General features: G+C 46.5%; 1 protein-coding gene across 9 annotated transcripts in view; it reads right to left on the reverse strand.

Annotated features, from left to right (window-relative positions):
- Positions 1–5,264: 5,264 nt before the first annotated feature.
- SUN1 (Sad1 and UNC84 domain containing 1) overlaps positions 5,265–18,889 on the reverse strand; it is a 58,522-nt gene continuing 44,897 nt past the window's right edge. For all 9 annotated transcript variants that reach the window (XM_044295300.1, XM_044295299.1, XM_044295295.1 and 6 more), the window contains 12 exons: positions 18,737–18,795; positions 18,045–18,184; positions 14,732–14,965; positions 12,934–13,008; positions 12,776–12,816; positions 12,496–12,637; positions 12,146–12,391; positions 10,747–10,831; positions 8,573–8,688; positions 6,033–6,200; positions 5,866–5,958; positions 5,265–5,453 (listed from right to left, as the gene is read on the reverse strand). In XM_044295300.1, coding sequence (XP_044151235.1) covers positions 5,331–5,453; positions 5,866–5,958; positions 6,033–6,200; positions 8,573–8,688; positions 10,747–10,831; positions 12,146–12,391; positions 12,496–12,637; positions 12,776–12,816; positions 12,934–13,008; positions 14,732–14,965; positions 18,045–18,184; positions 18,737–18,795 — 1,522 coding nt within the window. In that variant the 3' untranslated portion in view covers positions 5,265–5,330. The remainder of the gene's footprint in view (positions 5,454–5,865; positions 5,959–6,032; positions 6,201–8,572; positions 8,689–10,746; positions 10,832–12,145; positions 12,392–12,495; positions 12,638–12,775; positions 12,817–12,933; positions 13,009–14,731; positions 14,966–18,044; positions 18,185–18,736; positions 18,796–18,889) is intronic.

Raw genomic sequence — 18,889 nt, forward strand, 5'->3', positions numbered from 1 at the left:
TCATATCCATGGAAAAAAGCAAGGTGTACATGAGATCTGTCTAATACAATGTGGTTTTTCTGCACGAAAATCCAATTATTTTTTTTTTTTTACATAATCCACAATGTGTGCAGGTAGCCCAGTCTGCCTTCAGAAACATCATCCTTACCTGCTCCCTGTCGTTCCGATCCCCAGCGCTGCATGATCACCTGCTCTGCTGCAGCCAATAACTGACTTCAGTGGTGATGTGGCCGGAAGCAGCAGGTCTCCTCTGAAGCCAGGCATTGGCTGCAGCACGACATGTCACCATACAGACACAGAAGTGAAAAAAGGATTCTGGGGGTTGCAGTTTCACAGGGCTGAACACAGAAGGGGCACAGCACACCGCCCCTTCATTTCAGAACCCAGACCCCCACCAATCCAAACTTCTGATATGTCACTGTGACACATTAGAAGTGTAAAGGTACCTTGGAAGAGTTGGGTATCAAGGTATTTTTCAGTAATAATTAATTCACAAAGTTATTACACCAAGTCTTGCCAGACTTTGCGAAGTAATAACTTTGGCTCACCAGAGCCAATACATTCTAATACAGTACAGAGCTCCCGCTCCGTACAGTACTACAACCAAGTTTTATGCAAATAGACTTCGGATCAAGCATCCAAAGTCGATTCGCTCATCCCCATTAGTCCTATTATAATTAGAGAAGATATCCAGGATTTTGATACCGATGCTCTATCCTCAGGATAGGTCATCGGTATCTGATCGGTGGGTGTCAGACGCCTAAGACCCCCACTGATCAGCTGTTTTAGAAGGCACCAGACCTCCTGTGAGCGCCGTGACCTTCTCTCAGCTCCATACATTGTATCGCGGCAGTGCTCGGCATCGCGCTCAGCCCCATCCACTACAATGTACGGCGCTGTGCTTGGTAAAAACGAATGCGGCCGCTTTGCTCACAGGAGCGCCGCCGATGTTTTCTCAAACAGCTGATCAGCGGGGGTCCCGGAGGATAGGTCATCAGTATCAAAAACATCTTTAAAAAACAGAACAAAACACATCTTTTCGTAATACCTTTTGATGTGAAAAATGCGGTTTTAGGGAGCAAAAGGTGATATTAAAAAGGTATTTTTACAATGCAAAAAAGTGAATATCCCCAATATTTATTGGACCGAGCTGAAAAGTGTATGATGGGAAAACAGGGTAAAGTCCAAGAACATTAAAGGGTGCGGTGGAGTCGTTGGAAGGCAAATAACTCTTTGTTTTCACTTCTTCAATGGGGCACGTGTTTGCAATTGGTTCGTGACTGTTAGGGCTCATGCACACAAACGTATTTTGTTTCCGTGGTTTTTTTTTGCGGCCTGTGTGCAAAAACATTTACTTTAATGGGGCTGCAAAAAAACTGAACCGACTCCATGTGCATTCCAGTTTCCGTATGTCCACCTATCTGTTCCGCAAAAAAAAAGCGAGCATGTCCTATTATTGTCCACATAACGGACAAGGATAGGACTGTTCCATTATGGGCAAGCTGTTCTCTTCGTGGGCACAAGCCCTTAACTTGTCATTTACTTTGTTACACAAATGCACCACTTGTCAGATTGTCTTGACGTCAATAAAATAGCACACCCTGGTGTTTAATCTGTATACTAGCGTGCATGTCCACCTACTTAAATGGTCGCACATGCTCAGTTTGATCCTTAAAGCCACACCAGCCATATCTACTGTTAGAAGCTGTGAGAGTTATAGGGAGGGAGCTACAGCAGAACGCATATGCCCCCTCAGCTGTGACAGGGAGAGCTGCAGCAGAAAGTACACTACACCTGAGCTGCGATAGGGAGAGAGCTGCAGCAGAAAGGACACACCCCTGAGCTGTGATAGGGAGAGAGCTGCTATAGAAAGCACCCCCCCTGAGCTGTAGCCTGAAATACAGTTGCAAGAAAAAGTATGAACCCTTTGGAATGATATGGATTTCTTCACAAATTGGTCATAAAATGTGATCTGATCTTCATCTAAGTCACAATAGACAATCACAGTCTGCTTAAACTAATAACACACAAAGAATTAAATGTTACCATGTTTTTATTGCACACCATGTAAACATTCACAGTGCAGGTGGAAAAAGTATGTGAACCCTTGGATTTAATAACTGGTTGAACCTCCTTTGGCAGCAATAACTCCAACCAAACGTTTCCTGTAGTTGCAGATCAGACGCGCACAACGGTCAGGAGTAATTCTTGACCATTCCCCTTTACAGAACTGTTTCAGTTCAGCAATATTCTTGGGCTGTCTGGTGTGAATCGCTTTCTTGAGATCATGCCACAGCATCCCAATCGGGTTGAGATCAGGACTCTGACTGGGCCCCTCCAGAAGGCGTATTTTCTTCTGTTTAAGCCATTCTGTTGTTGATTTACTTCTATGCTTTGGGTCGTTGTCCTGTTGCAACACCCATCTTCTGTTTTTCCTTCGATGATAGCAATCCGTCCAGGCCCTGACACAGCAAAGCAGCCCCAAACCATGATGCCCCCACCACCATACCTCACAGTTGGGATGAGGTTTTGATGTTGGTGTGCTGTGCCTCTTCACCACACATAGTGTTGTGTGTTTCTTCCAAACAAGAAAACTTTGGTTTCATCTGTCCACAGAATATTTTGCCAGTCCTGCTGTGGAACATCCAGGTGCTCTTGTGCAAACTGTAAACGTGCAGCAATGTTTTTTTTGGACAGCAGTGGCTTCCTCTGTGGTATCCTCCCATGAAATCCATTCTTGTTTAGTGTTTTACGTATCATAGGGAGGTTAGCATATTCCAGAACTTTTGTAAGTCTTTAGCTGACGCTCTAGGATTCTTCTTCCCCTCATTGAGCAGTCTGTGCTGTGCTCTTACAGTCATCTTTACAGGATGGCCACTCCTAGGGAGAGTAGCAGCAGTGCTGAACTTTCTCCATTTATAGACAATTTGTCTTACCGTGGACTGATGAACAGCAAGGCTTTTGGAGATACTTTTATAACCCTTTCCAGCTTTATGCAAGTCAACAATTCTTAATCGTAGGTCTTCTGAGAGCTCTTTGGTGCGAGGCATCATTCACATCACGCAATGCTTCTTGTAAAAAGCAAACCCAGAACTGGTGTGTGTTTTTTATAGGGCAGGGCAGCTGTAACCAACACCTCCAATCTCATCTCATTGATTGGACTCCAGTTGGCTGACACCTCACTCCAATTAGCTCTTGGAGATGTCATTAGTCTAGGGGTTCACATACTTTTTCCACCTGCACTGTGAATGTTTACATGGTGTGTTCAATAAAGACATGTTTGTCTATTATTTTTACCTTCATTTTAATAGTGATCTGTGGTCCGCCAAGCAAGTCTGATACTAAATAACAGGCCGCGGATTACAGAAAAGTAGTAGACTGTTTATTTACCTCTCCAAATATTACATGCATTCAAAAAGTAAACTCTTTATTTAAAACATTTCAATATCTTATCAATATAGAGCAAAGCAAAACACATACTGAAAAACAAAACCTCTCAAAAAGCCTTTACAAAAATACATTGCACAGTCCTATGCGGAATCTTTAAAAATAAATTAGTTAGTTATTTTTTTACATTTTTTAGTTATTTTCTATTGGAAAAACAAAAAAATATATACACACACACGATCCCTTTACACCCCTCCCCCCCTAGCAGTATAGGGCCTATTTAATAATGCTATTTCTGTACATCTCATGAATAGGCAGTCGCTTGCATCACTGGACTGTTGTGCATTGTACATATAAACTATTTAAAGAGCCGGTCAGCGGAGTCCTCCAGTTCTTGATCGAGAAGAATGAACCTCGGCGCCGAAAGCACAGTGAAGATCTGTGGCGTACCTCAAAAGCGGAGGATCTTCTAGAAAAAGGTCTTTAGAAATACATAAAAATAGGACATTTTTGGCTAGCTTTTCAAAAGGATTTAAAATATACAAATAAAAAGGGTACTGAAAGAAGGAGAGACGCCGAGGCAGCAGGACTAGAAATTGTGCATGTTGTTGGGGGTGAGATGCTTGTCCAGAGAGCTTTGTATCTATCCCAGCAATGTCCAAATACTATTTTTGGCAAAATGAGCATCAAGATAGGTCTACGTCAAGCAAATCCTCAAAAGGAAAAAAAAAAGAAAAAAAAAAAGTGGTCTCCTTTCATCAAAATTTTAAAGGCTAGTGTCAGGAGGCTGCAGTACAGCTGCATTTAAATGTCAATTTTGTGTGTAAAAGCCTTGTAACAACCCCTATACCAGGGATTCTCAACCTGCGGCCCTCCAGCTGTTATAAAACAAAAGCAGGGCATGATGGGAGTTGTAGTTTTATAACAGCTGGAGGGCCGCAGGTTGAGCATCCCTGCCCTATACAATCCTATTGTGATCTAATACAGTGTTTCCCAACCAGTGTGCCTCCAGCTGTTGCAAACATGCCTTTGGCTGTGCGGGCATGCTGGGAGTTCTAGTTTTTGCAACAGCTGGAGGCACACTGGTTGGGAAACACTGATCTAATAGCCTTTAGTTAAGACGCAAGGGGTCAGGCGACATCAAAATGCTGCCGTATTACAGCAGTCTGCAACCGGCCCATGTAGTGCTTTTAGGGGAGACCACCAGGACCACTATTACAGGCCATCAAAAGAGGTGGTCACTCATTCTGCAAAACAACCTACCGCCACATCTGGCATCACCCAGCTTTCCAAAAACTGGTCACTGAACGCAGCTGTCGTCAACCCGGTAGAAGAGGTCAACCCAATGACCTGTTTACTGGTATATTTTTTTTTTCTACTTTAGGACGATATCGATAAGGTGCTCCTCCCAAACTGAAGTAGATCATCGATCAAACTTTAATTAAATGGCAAAGTGGGCGTCGAAAAAAAAGCTCTGGTTACTTCTGCACCGCATCTAAATATAGTGTCGTCTTAGCTTATTGCTTGCTAGGGTTGACGGGGAGGATTGTCCAGATGTTTTGGGTTCATCCAGATTAGTTATCTGGAAAGAGCTCTACCAGAACCCTAATGGCTCTACCAAGCAGCGTGGTCTTCTCGCTGGCCACCATTCCAGTGGGTTTCCTGCTAACTGGCCTTTCAATCCTGAGTGGTTTGGCATGCAGCATTTCATGGAGAGAAAAAAAAGAAAGAAAAAATATAAGAGCATTCTGGCAGCTGCTAAGTACATATCGAATGGACTTGGATGGCGGGGCTTTTCCTTGTAGGCCTTGTGGATCCTCTATGGAACAACGCTCCCACCCTTGTTTCGGAAATATTCCAGTGTTCCAGGTTTTCAGCATTTACAACAAAAAAAAAAAAAAAAAAAAAAAAAAAAAAAAAAGTGTTCATTTTGCGAATAGCTTTTATTCAGGTTTTTTCACGGGAGTTCCATGTACTCGGAAGCGATACAGACAAGTATAGTTGGAATGCCCCCAATTGGAGAGGATTCTGAGCTCCACAATCTGGAAAGACTTTTTGTTCTCTTCCTGCAGGATAAAAAAAAAAAAAAAAAAAAAAAAAAAAAAAAAAAAAAAAAAAAAAAAGATTATACGTGAAAAGCAAAAACGTGCACATTTCATTAACTGTAACACTCCCCTTAAAAGGGTTGTCTGGGTTCAGAGCAGAACCCGGACATATCCCCATCTTCACCCCTCTGATACGAGCATCGGAGAATTTCACGCTTCGATGCTCTCCCTTGCCCTGCGCTGAATCGAACAGGGCAAGGGCTTTTCTATTTATTTACAATAGCACACTGCTAGGCGAAGGCTTCCGCCTAGCGGTGTTCCCGCCCATTATTGCCAGTGACATCAACCGGTGGAAGCCTCCGCCAAGCAGTCCCTATGGAGAGCCCGGTAAGTCACTGGATATCCTAAAAATGCTTTTGCCCTGCGCAATTACCGTGACATGGAATATTTGCAGAGGCTCCCCCTCTTCATTGTACTTAGACTGGACCAATAAGACACCATCTTCTTGGTACTCATCTCCCAAGCCCTATTAAGCAGAGAAACGCGTCAGCTAGAACGTGCAATCGTGAGATGCTAAACGTATATTACTACTTTACTTACATAGACAGCAAAATCCTTAGGGGCACTTGTGATGTTACCAGTTGGGGAGAGGGACTTTGGAATGTGCTCCAATGAGAAAGCCGTTGGAAATATCTCCATTGAAAGCCGCACCACCAGGTACCCCTGAGCTCCTTTAAAGGCCCAGCAGTTACCTGGGTACATGTCAGGCTGTAAAGAGAAGACAGAAACCACCATTAGTAGACTGCTACACTCCAGCCTGCTGGTTAGGCTAGTTTTACACTAGCGCTTGTACAGATGTAGCAGAGTTAACGCACATGCTTTATGAGATGCGTTATCTAAACTAAATGCGTTAAGCAAACACCTTTAATTGCTTTTCAATGGCTTTTGTTACAAGATAATGCGATGAGTTAAGAAATGTGATTTAAGAGTTTGTGTTAACCCTGCTACATCGTACATCCGGCAAGCATCAGCCTGCCCAATCCCACCGTATTCTAGCAGGCACGCAGTAGTTTTCACCTGGGCGATTGTCTGCTTATTTGCCAGGTTGTGGCCGGATCCTTGCCGGTCCCCATTATAGTTATTATCAGCATACCAGATATGAATGAAAGGTTTCTACTTTGTGAAAAGGTTCGTATTTTTCACTCCATAAGACTCACCCCACCCGCCCACAAAGTGTGTGCGTTTGTGGGTGGGAATGGCAGTGCGTCTAAGGGTACCTTCACACCTCCGCATGAACGGGTCTGGATCCATTCCGCAACAGCTGCAGACGTATTCATTTTTAATGGGGCCGGAGAAGATGCGGACAGCACACTATGTTCTACGAAAATAGAATATGTCCTATTCTTGTCCGCAATCAGGGACAAGAATAGGCATTTTCTATGAGAGTGCCGGCCATGTGCATTTCGTGTTTTGCGGATCCGCAAAACACTTGCTGACGTGCGAATGTAGACCTATGGAGCGAAAACTAGTGAGGGCTTCCATTATGGAAGCACGCTCTAGAACATAGTAAGACAAGGGAGTGGTGAATACAGTGCTACTAGTACTGGCTGTACTCACCGCTCCTTGGTCTTCTCCGGGCACCATGCTGCACTGTGACTGCATACAGCGCCAGGACCCGACGCTGTGCGACATCAGGTCATAGTGCAGTGTGTTGCCTAAAGAAGACCTAGGAGCAGTGAGTGCAGGAAGAGCCGCTGGATCTGCAGTGTGGCGCCATCTAGAACAGGACAAACTAATTATTTTATGTCTGACTGGAATCTGATCGGAGGTCTATTGAGGAATGGGAGTCTTATTTGTGGGATCCAATGAAGATTGGCGGGGGAGGGGGGGGGTCTTTTTTCCTCCAAATCCTAGGTGCATTATATGGTGCAAAAATACCGTAAATGAAAAACAAATGTCAATATATTAGAAATTCCTTTCAAAGGGGCCGTACAAGAGCTTTAAAAATCCTAGCTGGTTCGATCCAGAAACTATGGTCTTCTTGTCTGTGGACTTGGTCTGATGAGCCACATACCAGGCTTGCAAAAGACCATTTGCTGTCATGAAGCAGTGTTGGAATTTCTGGCATAATGTCAAGAAGGACCATACATTAATGGTAGATCTAATCAATATGCCAGCAATATGTATGGTGGCAAGACCCCTTTAAGAGATCCAAGTACACTGTCAAACATTCACCAAGGCTGTCAAAGAAAATTATTGTGCAGCAAAAATCTAAAGCAGAAGTTAAAAACTAAATCTAGTATAAAATAAAGGTTTGAGAAGAACACATCACTGTCAGAGGTTGAAAGAAAAAGGCGGCTCTCTGCTTTGAACAACCTTTACTTGTTAGAGGGATCCCTTGAAAATAATCTGATCCCAGCCCCCCTCACCCCCACCTGGGACCCACAGCAATCAGAAGTAATCTGTGGGGTAATCTGGTAAGGTGTCGAGTTTCCATGCAGCACCACCAGAGGGGAAACTAAGTATTACAAGGTTAAAGGGATTCTGTCACCCTTTTTTACCCTATAGAGATGCGGACATGCACGGCTAGATCGCCGCAATATACCTGTCCCATAGCTCTGAGTGGTTTTATGGAGTGTAAAAGTAGAGATGATAGAGGTAATAGAGAGATATAGATAGATATATCTATATCTCACAAAGTCAGATCGCCGTAATCTCACGGTGCGCGAGCTTGTGCATGCGCAGTGCCGGCATAGTGTTCTTTCCCTGTGCTGGCATCAGGGAAGGCACTGCGCATGCGCGAGCTTGCACACCGCGAGATTACGGCATCTTTGTGAGCAAGGAGGAGATTCCTGGATGCAGGCGGTGCTGGGCTCCAGAACCGTTAGTGCAGCCCCTTGGGCTTCTTACCAGGCTGATAGATATATAATCTTTTTTTTACACTCAATAAAAGCACACAGAGCTATGGGACAAGTATATTGGACATGCTAACGGCGATCTAGCTGTGCATGTCCGCATTCTCCACCGTCTCCAGGAGGTGAGGATCCTTGACAGAGAACCCCCTGTGTATGAAGAATGGGTTTTCTAACCTGGAAAACCAGTTTAATGTGACCAAAGACAGTCGGAGAATCAGGACTCACCTGAATAACCACTCTGGGGGACTGAGATAAATACCACAATGGAATTCCAAACAGGCTGACGAGTGCCGTCTTGGTCTCATAGGTTTCAGAGCATCGAGTGCCCAGGATACTTCCACCTAGACATATCAACAACACATCAGCCTTTGAGGAGCGTACAGCTAGTCACACAGGAGTTTAATAACGAAATTTAGAAAGTGAAATATGTATGCATGATCATGGTTTAGGGTTCCACAGCAAGTCGCAGTGTCAAAGTCATCACAGGTTAAATGCAACCATTGTGCACCCTCCACCCCCCCACCACCACCACGCTAGAATTCTCAAAATTATCACTCAACTTCCTCCACAGGAAGAACAGTGATGGAAAAATGCTGGAAGGGTAGAATTCACTTAAAGGGGGTTTCCAAGATTTTAATACTGATGACCTGTCCGCTGGATAAGTCATCAGTATCCGATCGATAAGGGTCCGACACCTGAGACCCCCCCCACTGATCAGCTGTTTGAGAAGGCACCAGCGCTCTACGCCATGAGACGACACATTCATCGGTCAAGTGGCTTAGACGCAGCTCAGACCCATAAGTGAATAGGGCTGAGCGCGATACCAAGCACGGCCACTATACAATGTACTCAAGGAAAAATCCCAGCAGTCGTGTCTTGTATATTCGTGATGTTTTATTGCATCAAATCAAAATGTCCTCAATCCAGGACGCGTTTCAGCAAACATGCCTTTATCAACTGTTGATATAGGCATGTTTGCTGAAACGCGTCCTGGATTGAGGACATTTTGATTTGATGCAATAAAACATCACGAATATACAAGACACGACTGCTGGGATTTTTCCTTGATAACTAGTGGAGATTACTTCCTATGCCGTGCACTGAGTGGGTGCCGGCTGATTTCTTTTGTACTATACAATGTACAGCGCTGTGCTTGGTGAGCCGAGAGAAGGCTGCTCTCCTCACAGGAGCACTGGTACCGTCTCAGACGGCTGATCAGTGAGTTTCCCCAGTGTCGGACCCCCACTAATCAGATACGTATGACCGATCCTGAGCAACATCTATTGGAACTGGCTCCTTACGAGGAAAGATCCGATTTTCCAACAAGCCTTGGGACCCGCTTCCATGACATCGCACTGAGCCGGCCAGAATCCTACGCCATACTGATGAGGGGGCAAGCACCCCTATGGATGGATATCTGGCTTAGTCATATTCCCTTGCCAAACCCCAAGGCTTGTTGGAAAGTCAGATCTTGACTCATAGGGAAGCCAATTCCAATAGGTAGCGCTGGCGAGATGGTTCTCTTTCTTGGGAGATATCTGTTTGCACAGACCATTTCTAGAAAGCTGTAAAACAAGATTTCATTTAACTTCTGTTACTTCTTTGTCTGCACTGACCAGGAAAGCACGAGAGAGGAGACTGAGCAGGACCCCAATATTTTCTCTCAAAAGGGAGTGTCCCATCTGGATATTTATGGTATATACATAGAATATGCCATATATGTTTGATGGGTGTAGGTCCTGCTCTGGTCTCACGGAGGCCCGCCTCATGTGTACCTTGCTCCATTACTGCTATGGCACTTCCAAAAGTAACCAAGCACACTGACGTGGTTATTTTTCGAGGTTCTACAGCAGTGAATTGCACAGAAGTACGGGACCGGGACCAGATCTTGAGAAAGAAGAGGGTTCTAGATGTGGGACCCCCACCTATCATAGATATTGTACATGGCATATCCTATGTATGTGTCTTAATGTCTAGATCAGGGATGTCAAACTCGTGGCCCTCCAGCTGTTGCAAAACTACAACTCCCATCATGCCTGGGCATACTACAGCTATCAGGGAATGATGGGAGTTGTAGTTTTGCAACATCTGGAGGGCCATGAGTTTGACATCCATGGTCTAGATGGAACAATCCCTTTAAAAAGGTACCAGACTTTCTTTAAAAAAATAAATAAAAAAAAATCTATGGAAGAGGACACAGATTTCATCCTTAAAAAGATATCCTGTCCAAATAAATGTCAGATACGTCCTTCCATTGGGTGGAAAACATTTGCCGAAAATAGTCTTGTTTTATCTCTGACCTTTTGAAGAGTCTAAACTTCCTGAATGTGATTTTGGTACAAACAAAACATAAGACGTGCTTAATGCTAACAAACCCACGCAATCAGAAGCTACTTTACCTCCAGACTCCAACGCAAAGTCCACCATGCCAGTGCGGTCTTGGGAGTAAAGCTTCAGCGCATTATTCACGATGACACGCGCTTCCTGTAAACAGAGACGAAGCCTCAGTATAATCTCCGTGTTTGTGGAAAGACATCTGCTAAGTGTTTATTACGCTGTCCAGATGTCCAGTGCTGCCCCCTCCCCAAACACCGTAGTAATAGCGAAGAGATCATCTAAATCTTGGTGGTGGTATGGAGCTATCAAATGGAGCTATCACGAAGTGAAGTCATTTCGTTCAAAACTTCGTATTAATACTGTAGAGAGATACGTACAGTATTAGAATGTATGGGCTCCGAAGGAAGGAACTCTGGTTCGGTTCCAAGGGACCAGTCTGAACCGAACCAGAGTTCGGTAATTGATTTCTAAAGTGGGGAAACCACTTAAACTTGAAACCGAAGAAGTTAGTTAAGCAATGAAGTCACGCGCGACTTTGAGAACTAACTGCGGCTATATTCTAATACTGCACGGAGACTGATTTCCATACAGTATTAAACAGAAGTTTTGAACAAAGCGATTTCAGATGAGGTGAACACTAGAGGTGAACGCATGTGCTTAACCCTCCAATGAATCAAGTGAGTTATGGAAACCTACAAGTGCTCATTCACGTTAAAGGGGTTATCCCATCTTAGACATTGGGGGCATATTGCTAGGATATGCCCCCATTGTCCGATAGGTGCGACCCGCACCTACAAGGAGAACGGACCCGGGGAGAGAGTCGTGGCTGGAGGACCCCGGGTTTCCTGGGGTCCGTCCACCACCAGGCGCAGCTCCCTGCCTCTCCTATTGAAGTGAATGGAAGCGCACCTAGCATGCGCGTCCACCGCTCCCATTCAATTCTACGGGGCCGAGGGAAATAGCTGAGGCAGTGCTCGGCCAATTTCGGCAGCTCCATAGAAATGAATAGAGGCCAGCTGCGCATGCGCAGTGCGCCCTCCTCAACTTTCTCCGCTCAGTTCTTCTTGTAGTTGCGGGTCCCAGAGGTGGAACTCGCACCTATCAGACAATGGGGGCATATCCTAGCGATATGCCCCCATTGTCTAAGATGGGATAACCCCTTTAAACTAGTCTGTGTTCCAGGTAGTAAACTCAGACTAGTTTATGGACCGCACACTGACACCTATTCAGTTGAAAATCAGACGTGGATGGTGCACGCCACGGTTTTCTCTGCACAGATCGATGGTCTGTGAGGAAACTTACACGAGTGAATAGGTCCACTGACTATAAGGGCACGCAGTCCAGTTGCTGTCTGTTCTACACTGACAGCACCAGGACAAGAATATCACCAGAGTCAAGTCATCTGTATCCCAACTAATGTAAACCATGATATCGCTGAGCGGCCAGAACATAGTCTCTTACCTGCTCAGTGATGCCGGCTATCCCTCGTCTCACCGTCTCTTCCACCATTTGCGACGTTGGGATTTTTCCAGTGATCGAGACTTGATGTGTGATGTCCCTCAACAGGTGAATCTCCATTTCCTGCAGTCTGGCATTGAAGTCTTTGTTGCTGACATAGTTGGCAGAAAGCCACTGCAATAAGGCCTCTGGCAAGTTTGCTTGGCTCCCGAACATCATTTGGACAGATTCTCTCACCCTGGCATCCACCTAATGAGCAATAAATCATTCAATAGTATACAGTACGCCCATCTTTTACACCCAAGGCCTCTCAGTAAGTGTATGCACGGCCAAGTATACCAACGGTAGAGTACCTTCTGAAGTATGCAGTCTGGCAGATCACAGCTGGACCTTACGCTCTGTTCTTTGAGGAACTCTGCTTTATAGGCTTCAAATTCTTTTTCCAGACTTTCAATCCTTGTCCGTAAATGATTCTGATCTTGAACGCCAATTTCACTGCACGTAATAAGGTAACAGGCGGGTATAAGTTAAGACTCAAGCGGTACCGCTTTAGGTTTTTAGTATCTATAGCTAACCAATTCTTAGATTCAAGCAAAACATTAAAAAAAAATATAAAAAAAAAAAAATGCAGACCTTGCATTTGACTGCGCTCGTTTCCGGTCTTCCTCAACGGCCTAAAAAATAAAAAAAATTAAAAAAAAAAAAAAAAGTTGAGGGATAAAAATGGTTGAATACATCATAATCATGTTCCACTATTCAGCAGCGATCTAGGAAACGTCCAGAGTAGATACCTCTGATAGTTTACGCAGCAGTGCTTCTAAGTGTAGGATTCGGGCTTCGTGATTCCTACTGACAGAGTGGTCTTCCTAAGAGGAGAGAGAAGAATCGATTAGTCTGAGCAGAGAGTCCGGCCTTCTACAAAAATAAAATTCCCTTATTCCAGTATAAGCAACACACATTTATATAGGCACATGATTATCATTCAAAATCCGTTGGCAGCAGTGGTGACATGCCATTAATACTGACTTCACCGACGAGGCCGGCAGAGGACCACAGACCGACATGGGAGTGGAGGGAAATCTAGAAAGAAACCCTCCCCATTGCTCTGTCTCTAATAGGACTGAACATTCCTGGTCTATCATTGAAAGGGACATTCCCAACTTAGCCACTCATGGCAGAGACCGGAATACCACGTGTACACGGCGGCCAGGGTTAGGTAGCTCCCCATCACCTCTATGGGAGTTAGAGAAATAATCAGGGGTGGTTTGGCCATAGACCTCACAAGGAAATTACTGATGCCCCGTAAGTGTTCAGCTAGTGTGAAAAATTCAGCATATCTTTAGACTGGGAGCTTAAAGTGGCCCTGGGGAAAAAAAAGTCTAAAAAAGAGGCCTCATGTTGTAGACCGGGTGCAACACAAGTAGACAAGAACAGAAGTAGACGGAGCCAGCAATAACAGTGCAGCACAAAATGCAGCTCCAGCAGAACCAAATACCACAGTGCAGCACAAAATACTGTCACCTCCGCTGCAGTATTTCAATGTATCACCATACTAAGGACAACAATACAGTTGAATTCAGGTGCATAAGTACCTGATGCACATAGCATTAATTAAAGGGGTTCTCTGGGCATTTAATATCGATGACCTATCCTTAGGATAGGTCATAATATCAGATCGGCAGGGGTCCGACACATTCCACCCTCGCAGATATGAAGGGAAGGAGCGCACGTGCCGTCTCCCATTTCTCTTCTTGCTCGCCATAGACATGGCAGCAGCGAGCAGAAAGAGAACGCATGCGCGCACTGTGTGCGCCTTTCCTTCATACAACTGATCGTGGGGGTGTCAGACGCCGGCCGATCTGATATTAATAAGGGGTTGTCCGAGTTTAGAGCTGAACCTGGCCATACCCATAGTCTCACCCCGGCAGCCCCCCTGACTTCATGCCCGGCAGTGTGTTAGATGACGTCACCGGCTAGATGAACGAGCTTTAGAACTGTCCTAGCTGTTTTACTGGCTAGGGCAGCACTAAAGCCCGTCCATCAGTGCTAGTGATGTCACCAGGCTTCCTGGCAGCCCCATGGAGAGCCCGGTACGTCACCGGATCTCCAAAAAAAAAAAAAAAAAAACGCTCCGATGCTCCAGTCAATGGGGGGGGGGGGGGGTCTACCTGGGTGAAAATTGAGGATTGTCTGGGTTCAGCTCTGAACCCGGACAACCCCTTTAATGACGGGTCATAGATATTAAAATCTCAGCCAACCCCTTTAAATGCTGAGGACATCAGATCATTATGTACCCGGCCGTAGAGTCCGTGGCTAGTCCACCTCTGTTAGTCTGTCTAACTCAGACATGATTAGTGTAAACCTGCCACAGTGTTCTGTAAGATTTCTGCAATACGTTCACTAATGTTAGCATCCCCCCCCTCCCAACACCTCGCTTGGGGACTACAATTTTTACTGCATGCATCAAAGCAAAACCTCATGAAAGGGATGCTCCTGCTGGACCCCGGCAATGCTATGCACTTTACTAAAAGTTTCCTCTGAGCACGGCCAGCAGAAAAGACGCTCACGATAACCTGGAAGAGTACTCACCGTGGATTTGTCCTGTACATCTCTCTGTATTTTGCCCAGATGCTCACTGAGGAGCCCTGAAATTAACACAGACATGTGACCCGGGTCATTCATCTGAGCCATCTGTTTCTCCATCGCCAAGACCAGAAGCTTCAGTTTGTTGTAATCTTCTGCGTGATGACTCTGGCTGGCAACCATTAACCCAAACTTCTTCTCCAGCTCCCGCATTCGGCTGTCAGACTGAAGACCCCCTTCCTGAAAAAAAAAAAAAAAAAAGAAGATTCATTTTATTAAAAGTCATGCCGGCGACTAGAGATGAGCGAACTTCCGCTTATGAAATTCGTTCACACTTCGTTTGGTGGTAAAAAGGTGAATTGCATTATGGATTCCGTTACCACGGACATAAGGGTCCATTCACACGTCCGTTTTTTCTTTCCTGATCTGTGTGCTGTCCGTTTCCGTTGTTCCGATTAAATATAAAACTTGTCCTATTCTTTTCCGCAAAAATCGGATCCTGGTACAATACAAAGTCAATGGTTCCGCAAAAAACGGATGACATTCGTATGTCATTACGTATGTCATCCGTTTTATGCGGAATCCATTCCTGGAAATTAAATCCTGCCCACAGAAATCACTTATTCCCTTTTTTTTTTTTTAAGTTTTCAATTTTTTAAAGAAATCCAAACAACTTTATTTGCTTTGTTAAATTTATACATGTTTCCGCTTTTTACGGATCCGCAAAAAACGGATGACATACGGAAACATTTTCAGGAACAACGGATCCGCAAAAAACGGACCGAAATTCGGGATATAGAAAAATACTGACGAGTGAATGTAGCCTAACTATGACGGAATGCCTTTAGAGGCATTCCGTTATTTATTCCGTCATAATAGAAGTCTATGGGCTGCAATACGAATCCGTCCCAGAGAGGACTCCCCTGCATAACGTAAACAGGACGGATCAGTTTTGCCGCCTATAGACTTCTATTATGACGGAATAAATAACGGAATGCCTCTAAAGGCATTCAGTCATAGTTAGGCTACATTCACTCGTCAGTATTTTTCTATATCCCGAATTTCGGTCCGTTTTTTGAAATTCGCTCATCTCTACCGGCTACCTCACAAAAGGCAATTCATCTTCACATACAACATGAGAATTTATGAAGATGGAACACCCATAAAGGGGAACTCCACATTGAGGTGTCAAAAGATCAGACTAAATCAGTCCTCAATAGGAGGAGGTGCGGGTAGGAATCGGGATTAGGGCTGCAGTAAACGAATATTTTTGTAATCGAGTATTCTATCGATTATATTTCTCGATTCATCGAGTAATCTAATAAGAAAAAGCTACTTAAAATAACGTACGTAATTAGGTATGTATAAAGTTATTGGTTTGAAGGGGTTAATAACTGTATACATGCCTAATGCCAAGGTGCTTCCATTAACCCCTCCAAACCAATACCTTTATACATGCCCATTGGGTTTGGAGGGGTTAATGGAAGCACCTTGGCATTAGGCATGTATAAAGTTATTGGTCTGAAGAGGTTAATGAAAGCACCTTGGAGGTGCCTTCATTAACCCCTCTCTAAACCAATAACTTTATACATGCCAAGGTGGTGCTTGCAGCCTCCATTAACCACTCTCTCTCCATCTGCCTCCCCCAGCCTCTGATCTGCTTGCCCCCCCCAGCCTCTGATCTGCCTCCCCCCCCCAGCCTCTGATCTGCCTCCCCCCCCCCAGCCTCTGATCTGCCTCCCCCCCCCCAGCCTCTGATCTGCCTCCCCCCCCCCAGCCTCTGATCTGCCTCCCCCCCCCCAGCCTCTGATCTGCCTCCCCCCCCCAGCCTCTGATCTGCCTCCCCCCCCCCCAGCCTCTGATCTGCCTCCCCCCCCCCCAGCCTCTGATCTGCCTCCCCCCCCCCAGCCTCTGATCTGCCTCCCCCCCCCCAGCCTCTGATCTGCCTCCCCCCCCCCCAGCCTCTGATCTGCCTCCCCCCCCCCAGCCTCTGATCTGCCCCCCCCCCCCCCCCAGCCTCTGATCTGCCTCCCCCCCCCCCAGCCTCTGATCTGCCTCCCCCCCCCCCAGCCTCTGATCTGCCTCCCCCCCCCCAGCCTCTGATCTGCCTCCCCCCCCCCAGCCTCTGATCTGCCTCCCCCCCCCCAGCCTCTGATCTGCCTCCCCCCCCCAGCCTCTGATCTGCCTCCCCCCCCCCAGCCTCTGATCTGCCTCCCCCCCCCCAGCCTCTGATCTGCCTCCCCCCCCCCAGCCTCTGATCTGCCTCCCCCCCCCCAGCCTCTGATCTGCCTCCCCCCCCTCTTATCTGCCTCCCCCCCCCCCCCCAAAGCCTCTGATCTGCCTCCCCCCCTCCCCCCAGCCTCTGATCTGCCTCCCCCAGCCTCTGATAACGCAACCCCCCCTCCCCAGTATTAATCATTGGTGGCAGTGGCCACAGGGTCCCCCTCCTCCCCCCCATCATTGGTGGCAGTGTCCGTTCCGATCGGAGCCCCAGCAGTGTAATGCTGGGGCTCCGATCGGTTACCATGGCAGCCAGGAGTCACGCTACTGAAGCCCTGGCTGCCATGGTATGTTAGTAGTGAGCAGAGAGCAGCGCATTATACTCACGTGCGCTGTGGCCGCCGGTCGCTCCTTCTTCTGTCTGTGCGGCGGATTGCTAATGCTGTAAGCATTAGCAATGCGCCGCACAGACCTATGAGAAGGAGCGACCGCCGGCCACAGCGCACGTGAGTATAATGCGCTGCTCTCTGCTCACTAACATACCATGGCAGCCAGGACTTAAGCAGCGTCCTGGCTGCCATGGTAACCGATCGGAGCCCCAGCATTACACTGCTGGGGCTCCGATCGGAACGGACACTGCCACCAATGATGGGGGGGAGGAGGGGGACCCTGTGGGATATGGCCGGCGCATTCATTGGTGGTGCAGTGGCCACAGTCCCTCCCCTCCTCCTCCTCAGTCCCTCCCCTCCTCCTCCTACTTGGTCTTCAGCGGCAGCCGCGCACAGTGGGGAGGGAGAGACTCCCTCCTCCTCCCTCAGCTGTGCCGGCCGCTCAGTCCTGCCTCTCTGGCTCCGGAGGACACGGAAGCGGTGAGTGAGACGCTTAATTTCACTCCCGCTCCGTGATCACGTGATCTGAACGATTCCTCGATGCAGGGAAACTGCATCGATGAATTTTTTGACTCGATTTAATCGAGTTATTCGAATAATCGTTTCAGCCCTAATCGGGATTTTCAGTTCTTAGCAATAGATAGCGCAAACGCTGCAGTAATCACATCTGTGATCCGTCTAGACGGGACCGCCATCAGAGGAAATATTACCGTCTTGTCAGTGCTGGGTATATGAGCGTCAGGCGTTGGCTTCAGGATAGGAATAGGATCTTCAGCTGTTTTTGTTGTACTAAATCCGCTAAATAATGGTAGCACGGCAAGTAAGGAATCAAAGCCCCATAGCCAGAGACCTATAGACAGACCCAAACGACCATATGTCAGGAAAAGCAATACAGAACTGACCAGGCTCAGATACACTCAATGGGCCCATTTACACTAAAGCAAGAATGATTAATCAGAGGTGTCAACTGCTCTTATAAGAATTCCTCTTTAAAGGGTTTTCTGGGACTCTTATACTGATGACCTATCAGTATCTGATCAGTGGTGGTCCGAGACCTGGGACCCCCGTTGATCAGCTGTTTGAGAAGGTCCCAGCACTCAAGTTAGCGCTGCGGCCTTCTCCCTGCTCACCAAGCAGAGCCCCGTACATTGTATAGTGGCCGTGTTTGGTACTGCAGCTCAGCCCCATTCACTTCAATGGTGCTTATTGGTATACTATATATCATTTTTAACAGTGCTGAGCTGCGCCTAGGCCGTGTGAGCGATGAATGTGACGTCACGTGGCCTAGGAAAAGCTGTGAGAAGGAAGCGGCGCCTTCTCAAACAGCTGATCGGCCATGGTCCCGGGATGGAGCACACCAGGCTGAAGGATAGGCAGACAACTGAGCAATGGCTGCACTTACCCAGGAGCAGCAGCAATGGGATCAGGAGGAGCAGCGCTCTGGAAACTCTTGGAAGGCATCTACAAGGAAATGAAATCATTTAACACAAGAACACTCAGAATCTACTGTCCGCTGCCATCTGTTTCTGCTCTTACAAAAACCTTAAAGGGGTAC

This window comes from Bufo gargarizans, chromosome 5 (genome assembly GCF_014858855.1).
Source record: "Bufo gargarizans isolate SCDJY-AF-19 chromosome 5, ASM1485885v1, whole genome shotgun sequence".
NCBI lineage: Eukaryota > Metazoa > Chordata > Amphibia > Anura > Bufonidae > Bufo > Bufo gargarizans.